Below are 11,497 nucleotides of genomic sequence, written 5' to 3'. Positions count from 1 at the left end.
TGGAGTGTTCGGTGTATCATTAACAGGACAGTGACGTGTTACCCATCTGGTTTCAAATTTCCCTGAAAAGGTCACGTGGACGGAAGTGAGAAAAATCTCCAAAATAACAACTGTATAATTCCTTCAGTTCCTGGTCTTACCATTGGACGGCAAGTCATGACAATGCTGGATTTTAATTGGTGAATGGCTCTGTGGAAAATATTGTCTCAAGTTACACTTTCTGGAACAGTATTCTATTACAGGACGTCTGCCCTTACAAAAGTGACATACTAATCGAAATTATACAGCACCTAGCTTATAAGTTTTTAGAGTATCATATATCGGTACTGGCATGTGTGATAAATAAAATGCATTTGGGAGGCAACTGAAAAATGTATAAACAAAATGCTTTCATAATACAGTATCCATTTTTTTTTTAAATATAAAAATATATTATTATTATTTAACGCACGATGAAATTTCAAAATGATATTCATTTAATCAATATAATTATATAACAACCGCTCCAATCCTTAGCCAAAAAACCGCTAATAATTTCTTTTTCTTTTAATTCAGCTGCCTCCCAAGTGCTTTTCCCATCCCACCCTGACCGGTACGCGCAGAACAAGGACGCCGACAGCAGGAACTCGAGTATGTCTTCCAACGAGGGACAGAACAACTACGTGTATCCGAATCCCGCCTTCGAGGGCAAGCAGACGAACAGAGGCAGACGACGCAACCCAGACGCGCATGACGGGAAGGGCGTCTTCAACGAGGGCTTCGAGACGTCCGAGTACGATTCCTCGGACAGCCAGACGTCTGGCGGAGGACACAAGTACAGCAAGTACCAGCCAACCACCGGGTCCATCAGTCGGGAGAGGAGCGGCAGTGCGCGCAGCAGATCGCTCGACCGGAAGCGGAAGGCGAGCGAGACCAGCCGTGACGGCAATGATCCCAGAGGAAAACCGGCCAGACGGAGACCCAGATCGTCCAATGGCGGACACCATCACGGATCGGAGTCTCCGCGAAGCAGATCGAGTCGTCACAGTGGTGGCAGCGGTGGGAGTCACAGTCGTAGACATGGTTCGCATAGGTCAAGGTCGCCTGGGTCATCAAGGTCGTCGGAACGCAGGCGGCCCACAGTGGATCCAGATGCCATGGGCTCTAGCGGTGTGTATAGGTTTTATAAAAAAGGTTACGAAGAATCGAGAACAAGTGACGATTCGACGAGCAGTAGTCGAAGCGCCAGTAAGCGTGTGTCGTATGACTTGTCGGGACTTCCAGGCAGGGAGAAGGAACTCCAGAGTCAGGTTTGAGTCACGGACCTCGCTTGTACACATTACGATTTGAGTATTTTTCTATGGCTCTTCCAACAGACTTCCGAACAAAGTACATAAACGCGAGGACGTTCTGTTGATCAGTATCCTGGTATTGCAGACGAACTAACACGATGATTTGTTGTCGAGTGTGATCTTCATCTTGTCATGATAGCGACGTGCACGTGCATGATATCTTAATAAGGATTAACGCACGTGAAACTAGGGGAAGGTGTCGGTAGGATAGTAGTTAACTTATCGGCTTTATGGCTAATCGGTGCTGGGTTCAGGTCTCAGTACCAGCTTCCGCTTACAACTGTATTAAACGGCTTAATTAGGAGGTGTAAAAGCACTACATTGACTTCTCTCTCACTATACAAGTATTTTCATCCATGGATAGACAGTTCAGACAGTTGGGGTGTGTTCCCAGGATAGCGTGCTTGGATCTTAATTGGGTGTAAGCTACAAAATAAATGGAAAATGGAAAATGAACTAGGTAAGGTTCTTCAATCTGGCACATGACGGTAAATAGCACCGAGTAAGAAAAAACGTTAAAATCGCCTCTCTACACATGCTGCTAAAACGAGTGACTGACCACTGCTGACCCCTGTGAAACATGAACTTCGCCTGCAGTCTGTTGTTGTTCAATATATGAGACATGTTTGCGACGGTGACGTGATAGTCGAAAACGCCATTGGTGACATTAAAGACTACCAACTGCCAGCAGAAAGTTGGCCAACTCGACTGTTTCGTTTTAATTTCCCAAACTCCCGACTTGTAAGTGTGCTCAGACGTGATAATAGAAAGTTGGCCAACTTTCTGCTGGCAGTTGGTAGACTGAACCCTAGCATTATGGAGTATCTGCTGATTAGGTAGTGAAGGAAAAATGACTGAATGGAGTTTAGCGACTAGTGACTGTCACTAGTATATTCACGCGTGGTAATAACAGTATTTGCTGGTTAAATCTCGTAGTTTAATCATTCTTGGATTTCATATTTCTATGCAAAATTGTGGAAATAATGTTTGTCAAATTAAAAAAAATAATAATAATTAATGTATGAAAAGATTGGGCGTGTTACAGTAACCATTTCAGTCATACTGTACAGTTCAACCATATAATAGTTATACTTACAGATATAGCCTGCACCCATTGGCGGATCGAGAAGAGGGTCACAGGGTTCCCGTAAAGCACTCCGCACGCTTGAAAAGCCCTTTTTAAAGACTTGTTTGGATGTTTGTTTTAGGTCATCGTCCACGATATACAACACTAAATATTGTCCTACAAACGCGTCTCTCGGCATCTTTATTTCAAATGTTTCCTTTGGGAGCTCGACTAATTTGCCTTTGGCAAACCCAGTCTTACCCTTTTAGAATTGTGTGACTCTCCCTCTTTACAAACTCTTGGATCCGCCCATGGGTATCTTTTAGATTATCATCCTTCATGTATAACATTGTGAGTGGCGACGCAAAGAATCGTTTGTATGTCAGATAGGACGCCAAAACAAATTTGGGAAATAGGTTATGCAAAAGATTTGCATGAACGACGTGCGAACACAACGATCGGTCTCGCAATTTTCAGAGGCCAGGCGCAGGGAATCCTCACGTGACCGCGTCTTAATACATCATGTCCTGCCACTTTCATCCCAAGTTTTAAATAGATTTACGTTACTTTCGTTTATATGGTTTAGTTAAACCAATCTCACTGAGATCAGCTCTACTGGTGTGCTAGTTACAGACTAGTGGAGCCGAGCTTAATTAGATTGTAGGTAAACCAACCGAATGTTTCAAATACTTTCATGTACACGTAGGTTATTGTGATTTGATTTTTCCCAATTATTTTCGCAATTATTTTCCCATGTTTGAGAGAAAACATTTATCATGATAGATTGTTCTGAATGAGTTTTGTAATAGTAATATATTATAGGCAATGTACTGTGTTAAATGTGATTCCATTTCATCAGCCAACTTGTGTTCACCAATCAGTCTCCATGGTTCGAAATGTTTTAAGTCCGGACACCGTCTAGTTCGCCCGCATAGATACACACTAATGCTTCCAGTTGCAAATCTACTGCGGCTAAATGGATATATAACGGACATGTGACTAGGTAATGACCAGGGTCCCGTTCCATGAAGCGATCTTAGCCCTAAGATTACCTTAAGCACATAGCTACCCTATGCACTTAAGTTGGTCTTAGGGCTAAGATCGCTTCGTGGAACGGGTCCCAGGGCAGGCCTGGAATTTACGAAATGGAGGTCCTCTTTAACCCACGAAGTCCATCACACACACACAGAGTGAGACACACACAGACAGACACACACACACACACACACATTAAAACGAAAATTAGAAAATGTTCGTGGTGAAAGATGACCTCCAGATCACTCATTTTAGATCCACCCTTAAATTACAAGTAATTTTAAATTCCTCTGTTAAAACTTTCAGCCGTCGTGAATCAGCCCAATAACAGACTTTCGACGGTTTGGTTGTGTGTAGGTGCCACTGTATGCGATGGTAAAAGAAAATTTAAAAAATGGCGGACTACAAATAATGGTTTCTAGTATCATCATCGGCTGGTCATTAACGGCTTCTGGACAGTTTCCGGTTCCTGTTGAAGTCCAGCACTCTCTTAATAGTGTTGAGATATGCATGTTGTCGTATTTGTTTGTTTATAGTTATTCATTTGTTACATTATACAATTATTATACAATTAATAATAATTATAATGACAAACTGCACAAATCAAAGTCAACCTGAAACGAATTTAAAAAAACATAACTACTCGAATGGCATCCAAGTAGTTCACTGTGTATATCTATAGTAATCTAACGAGTTCAGCGTTCGATTTCTAAGTTACTGTATTAATATTTGAAAGTTATTGATGTTTTGGGGTTTAAACATTCCAAACTGATCTGTATCAGAATGTAATTGTTTGAACATATCAGTTATTTGTTAATAATTTTAAAATATTTCAATTTTTTATAACTTATTAAGAACCAGTTGAGACATTTGTTTTATTTTCTAACCACTAGATACCTTTTTAGCAATAAAAATGGGGGTTTTATTGCTATATTAAAAGACTGTATAATTGCTTTTATTTGATCTGATTATTTTAGTTAATTTTTATATATTGTTTGTTAACAGTTATATTAGTTATACTTTATTTCTTTTAAAATAACTTTGGATTTTAACTTTGTGGTGTCTCGTATATTTTCATGTGTGATCGTTATTTCAAAGTACTTTAGATTAAAACTTCATTTAAAGCTAACTACTACACAATCAAGGATACTACCATCGGTACTTGCGGAACTGTAGACATGTACATACACAATCTGATTAAAATTAGCTCTACTGGGTCTAGCCAGTAGATCTAACAGCATTGCGTACAGCATACGGAAATACAATTTTGATCATGATAACGGTTTTGAATGAATGAATGAATGTTTAACGACACCGCAGCACAAAAACACACTTCGGTTATTGGCTGTCAAACAAGGTTAAAATATGAATATGATTATTTACATTATAAATTAATATTTTATACTAGTAATTATGTAAAGAACTGTGGGGAAAAGTACAATGCAATACAAACATCAAGGCTGATAATGGTTTTGTCGTAGAGATTATGTTGTTAAATCATTCATTATATGGCTTTTTAAATATATATATATATATATATATATATATATATATATATATATATAGAATCTCACTGGCTCGAACACTGTCGGTGCATCAAAGTCTGTTCGACCCATCGGGTAGTTCGAACCATGCATTTGGCCGTTGTCGGGTGCTTCTCCTACACAAAAACCAATCGAAACACCTCGCATATTTCCGTAAAACTGGCTTGAGCGAGATGGTCCGATTGACTCGTGATTAACGAAGTCGCCGTCAAATGTCGGATGAGATACATATTTGTAACAATTATTTATCGCCGTTAAATAAACAAATAACAAACACACTGGTAGTCTGTATTTATAAATATTTATTAATTTAAAAAATCGTTCTTTATTATGCTGTTGTAGAATCTTTTGCGACATATTAACAACGTTGAGAAAAAATGAAAGTGCATGAAGCACAGGCGGAGGTCCTTTACCTGTTATTGTTGCAGTCACTACATTACATTGATCTCTCCTGTATTTCAAGTTAAAAACAAAATAGGCCGACGCTCATGCGTAGAGTAGCGATTAAAATGATTAAAGTAAACCGGCGAGGCCTGCCTAGGTTCACCAATTGATTGGTGTTACATGCAAGGTTCATTCAGCTAATGATTACGTAGTACAATTGTCTGTACTAGAAAGATAATTGCCGATAGGTTCTAAATAAACAACATGATAAGCCGGCATGTTATCTAGAATTAATTCGTTCCACTTCCGAATTTATAATAACTTACGTTGTGACTGACGTCGATGACAAATTCGTACATAAAATTATTTTTTTATTTTTTCGGATAGACTTAGTCGTTCGAGCTAAATATGTTTAATTTTACAGTTCGGACCAATAAACTGGTTCGAGAGAAAGCTTCTGTTCGACCCCAGTGGTATTCGACCAATCAGCACCAAAATAAAAGGGTTTAATAGAAAAACAAATCGGGACATTGTTCTTGATTCGAGAATACCAGGAGGTTCGACCGTTGGGCGTTCGAGCCAATGAGATTCTACTGTATATATATATATATATATATATATATATATATATATATATATATATATATATATATATATATATATAAACACACCTTTGAAACGAACAAAAATGTAATCTAAAATCATATTATTTTGTTCTCCATGTTTTAAGAAAATGCATTTGAGGCCACTCAACGATCAAAATATTTAGCGGGTGAAGCTATTTTATTTATAAACAGACGTAACACCAGGTCGATATTTGAAATTTACAGTAATTGCATACGCGGACGCTTCCATAATGCATTCACCTATTTTAAACGAACAGTTTCGAAACATATATATCCTATTAGGTAGTTATATAATAAATCACAAAAGAAAGAATAATTCATTGATATCAAATCAAAATAATTTTGAAAATAAATGTAAAATGTAGTCTTGTTTCGAACGAAAAATCCACAAGTTTAAATTGAATATGTATTGTACACATGTAGCGCAGTACTTAGTTGTTTTTAAAACAAGTTATCTTGATCATGTGGCTTCAATAACTGAATAAATGTAGGCTAATGTAGTCTTGTAAAATAAAATTTCACGAAAACAAATCTTTAAAATTCGATTATTTAATAATGTTTTCCTATAACATTCAAGCTTTTTCATATATACTGCCTCATGTATACGCTTGTATATATATATATCAATATTTTGCTGATGACTAAATAATGCAGGTTCTAATCAGTAATTAATATATATGAGTATGTTTTCCTGTCTTCCGATCAACTGTTTCTTGTACTAGGCCTACAGCAAGTGCTACTAACACGAATACTATACACATATTGGTATTGTATTACAATATTTACGTTTATGTAAATACGTTGTGTAAATAGTAATCCCAACATTTTTCACCTTTTAAGCAAGGTTTGGCACGGTATTCCGTCCATATAAATCAAAATCGTTTATTTGTATTATTAATGATCAACAGATTATAACGATGACCTGCAATAGACTGTTGTTCGGATATGTTGCGCTTTGTGCACGATTACATACATGTAAATCGTAATGGCAGATAATTACTGTAGACAGTGTTAGTAATCGGTTGGAATTGCATTAGCGATCATAGGTTATCATCAGTGTGCACCAACGGTGCCGATCAACTTTCGATTACACAATCAGTTAGAATTAGAATTATAGGAACTGAAGAAAGATTTTAATTATTAGAACTATGCACTTTTTGTCAGGTTTACCGGAATAGATCTTACAGATCACCAGTTTTACCGTTAAGACCTACTCAATTTACTTACGTGTATATATGAAAGCACCCCCCCCCCCCCCCCCCCTCGACATATGAACAGCAAGTCCAATACACAAACTATATAGGAGCAATTACATTTCCCTTGACAGTCGATTATAGATTGTGTATAACCGATCATCACATCGGAAGACCAACCGATTTATTTTCGATTACATTCGATCATTGGAACATCATACACTTTAGAAACTCTCTATAAGGACCACCCCCAGTTATCTCCAGGCCTTATTTTTTGTGACATTCTACATAAAATCCATTTAGATTCCCGCATCTTTACGTCATCGTGTTCCAATATTACTGACTTGAAAAGCACTGCTATTTACTGGTGCCTACATGTTAACAATCTGACGAAAGGTTAAGTACATTACATGCAGTTGGTTCATCAATACAACAATAGTGGCGGATACAGAAAATTCACTGGGGCAATGACATGTGACCAAAAGATACAAACGTTCCCGAAGGGATTCCTCGGATTCTCCAACGTAAACAAATGAAAAAAGAGAGCAACATTTAGGGAGGATTGGGGGGGGGGGGGGGGGGGGGGGTGGAGGCCTTAGATTCGCCACTGGACAATGTTATATGTATTCAAACGTCTTGATTTTGAAGGAAGAGGCGGATCCATGGAGGAAACCAGAGGAATCCATCTCCCTAAAAATATTCAAGTGCCGTTTTTTCTTTGCTAACTCACTCTCTGCCCTGTGCTTGTACATAATTTAGCTGATGTTATTTGTAACTGCAGTCTGCAGGGATTGGTGGAATGTCTCACCTTGTTAACTTCATGGGCACGGACACTATTGCAAGCATCACGACAGCCAGAACGTACTACGGTTGTCCCATGGCGGGATTCTCCATCCCAGCAGCAGAACACAGGTAATGACCATGTTAATGGAACACAGCTCACTTTGATTCCATTGTAGTATGTATTCGACTCACAGTGTTGAATCTCATAGTTTTACTGCAGATTTCAGTTGAGTTATATACTTTTGGCAGAATAATGTGAAAGAGTTTTTAAAAATTCTCCTGCAGCTATACAAACACAGGTGGCAGCATGTTTCCTCTTTTCTCACTGTCTCTCCATCTATTTCTCTCTCTCTCTCTCTCTCTCTCTCTCTCTCTCTCTCTCTCTCTCTCTCTCTCTAAATCTCTCTCTCTCTCTCTCTCTCTCCTCTCTCTCTCTCTCTCTCTCTCTCTCTCTCTCTCTCTCTCTCTCTCTCTCTTTTTTTCTCTCAGGGGTAATGCTGAGCCTTTTATTGGAGAACCCTTTTCACAAGTTGATCTATGTGCACCTTTTCTCTTAGTCCCCGAAATATTTGTTGGATCCGCCCCTAGAAAGGACCGAACCAATATATTTGAAAGATGAGCTGAAACTATAGTTATTACAATGTATAGATAATCGTGTTACATGAGTGACATTAAATGGAGAATCCCTTCGTTAGTATAACTCCTAGATATGTAGATTATTAACTGATTACGACAAACATATTTTACTGTATTTATCTGCTGTACTGATCATTACATCATCAAATAAATTTTTATAATGAAATGAAATTCATCCTGAGTTACTAGTTTTATTTCTACCCAATAGTTATACAGATATATCGAGAGAGAGAGAGAGAGAGAGAGAGAGAGAGAGAGAGAGAGAGAGAGAGAGAGAGAGAGAGAGAGAGAATGTGAGAGACAGAGGCAGACAAAGAAAGATATCGAGAGATAAAAAAGGGAGACAGAGAGAGAGAGAGAGAGAGAGAGAGAGAGAGAGAGAGAGAGAGAGAGAGAGAGAGAGAGAGAGAATGTGAGAGACAGAGGCAGAGAAAGAAAGAGAGAAAGAGAAAAAGGGAGACGAGAGAGAGAGAAAGAGAGAGAGAGAGGTAGAGAGAGACAGAGTGAATGTGTGAGAGAGGGAGAATTATGAAAACAAACTTTATGTTTATATTTGAACAGTTTCTAAATACATACATGGAGAATTATGACCTACATTGTTTTGAACTGTCGGTGTATAAAACCCCAAAATATTAATTAAAATCCATATTTAAATCGCTTTTCAACTGAGCACCACGACTGGTATATCAAAGGCCGTGGTATGTACTACCCTGTCTGTAGGATGGTGCATATAAAAGTTTCCTTGCTGCTCCCTCCCTCCCTCAATATCTGTATGGTCCTTAACTATTTGTCTGACGCCATATAACGTAAATAAAATGTGTTGAGTGTGTCGTTAAATAAAACAGTTCCTTCCTTCCTTCTGTAAGGATTGATTACCTTCACCCTCAAATATGAATATAGTAAATATGTATTAATATAAATAAGAAAGACGAGGTTCAGGATCTGAAGGGCTTTAATAATAGGGTTAAATAATTATAAGTGAAATTAGAACACTGGGGTTTCCATATAGGATAATTTATCCCCAGGATCTATAAATCAATATACAAGTAGTGTATATCCCACACGTATAGTCCTAATATTTAGCAAAATAGAAAACAGTTATATAAATACATGTTCAACAAAAGTGTAGGCTAATCAATTAAACAGCATTAGTAACCAAGCTTCATCTATCAAACCAAATACACATAATCATTAATATCAACACTCTTCCACAATATCATTAAACCATGGCTTCAAGAAGAAGTAACATGAATAAGACATTTGTAATAATCCTCAACCCATATAAATTTGGCTGGCACTAATGCAACAAGTTAATAATACCAAATAGATTATTTCTAAACACTTAATAAGAACTGTCACTCTATTATTAGAAGTGCATTTTTACTTTAATATTATCCTGATGATCTTTTTTTGCTATTCTAATTATGTAAAGTTGTGTTTCTTCTCTAGTGTACATGTATATCCTTCACATAAAAACAAAGTCAGAAAGCCATTCCCCCACAAAGACAAACACATTACCAAAGGTTATTCAGCTTAAGTCAATTAATTTCAAGCTGAGACCAATGTTTATGTTGCAGCTGAGGATTTACCAGATATCGGTGTCAAACTGATCGTCTGCTAAAGCAATAACCCAAAAGCTGTTGGTGCTAATTAAGACACACACCATAATCCCCTACTGAGAGAGAGAGAGAGAGAGGCTAAATGCCAACTGTTCCCTTGCAGTAATGGTTTACATGTGTGATCATTTAGTTATAAAATATACATTGCTCACTAACCCTTTCCTTTCAATACTAAAAATGTTTTTAATGTATTTTATCCCAATATAAAACATTTATAATAATCAAACATTATCCTCGTTAATGAATACATATGTATGCAATATACTAATATTAATTATTCAGTTATGTATTGAAATGAGCCTTTTACTAAAAAGGGCATCTCTATTTAAAGGCATACTAAATATATGTGTCCACTAAATACAGGTTGTGTACTGTCTACTTGGACATTTGTTTATAAAAATTATTGACCACTTATGTACCATTTAAGTAGAAATTGTGAAAATGGGGGGGGGGGGGGGGGCTGGGGGATCTATGTCTAGTTTTGAGCGTTAGAGAAACGGACGGGCAGGGTATAGATATTAAAATGTTCAATTAACAGTCCACATTGATTCTATTAGTGGGCTGTTGATTTGTCAATTAAAGACATTTAACCAATCCAGACTAAAATCCGTATTTGTCAAGACCAAATGCCTGTACACCAAACCTAACAAGAACGAGTCCGTTGATCATGTCTTTTGTTAAGTATCGTCATGGATTTCTATACCGTAACACGGTTATTAACCTTTAGTCCCATAGCCCAAATCGGCTCTACGTCAGTAGCTGAAAACTCACCTGCATGTTCCACCACCTCCCCACCCAGTTTTACAAAACGTATCCGACCCTCTTAATATTTAATAATACAGTAGTCTTAGATTCAGTTAATATCAACAATTTGTACACCAAATAAATTAATTTAGCATTTTTAGAACTTACACCTCTGTATAATATATCAATATACGAAATTTGGGGGTCGTAGAGCACAAACATGATACTTCTAAATAACATAGACTTTATACAGAGACTCTTTATACACTGAAAATAGATTTTTCTACAAGATATCATCATATTTCACTAGGGTGGGGTTCTTAAAATGTTGAGTGTATAATTTGTAACTGGGTCATGCTTTCACTGCGTTTAATACTAACACACTAACAAAACAACTTATTCGTTGAGGAGTCTGAGCAGGTACACGAATGTCAGCTGAAACGAAAGCTGCTTAACAGGTGCCCACCCAATCAGCAGCATTCATCTATATACAGTGTACCAGACGGAAAAAAAGGCTCCAAGTAACTAGAAAAGGC

The 11,497-nt window shown here is 37.4% G+C and overlaps 1 protein-coding gene across 1 annotated transcript in view; it reads left to right on the top strand.

The window, feature by feature from the left end:
- The window catches only part of LOC121367434 (filaggrin-like), a 28,829-nt gene extending 23,787 nt beyond the window's left edge, over window positions 1-5,042 (top strand). Inside the window, exon 6 of the mRNA XM_041491601.1 lies at window positions 556-5,042. Within this exon, the coding sequence (XP_041347535.1) occupies window positions 556-1,295 (740 nt within the window). The 3' untranslated portion in view covers window positions 1,296-5,042. The remainder of the gene's footprint in view (window positions 1-555) is intronic.
- The last annotated feature ends 6,455 nt before the right edge of the window (window positions 5,043-11,497 follow it).

This window comes from Gigantopelta aegis, chromosome 3 (assembly GCF_016097555.1).
Source record: "Gigantopelta aegis isolate Gae_Host chromosome 3, Gae_host_genome, whole genome shotgun sequence".
Taxonomy (NCBI): Eukaryota; Metazoa; Mollusca; class Gastropoda; order Neomphalida; family Peltospiridae; genus Gigantopelta; species Gigantopelta aegis.
The sequence above is the reverse complement of the archived record's forward strand: the minus strand, read 5'-3'. Positions and strand labels throughout refer to the sequence as shown.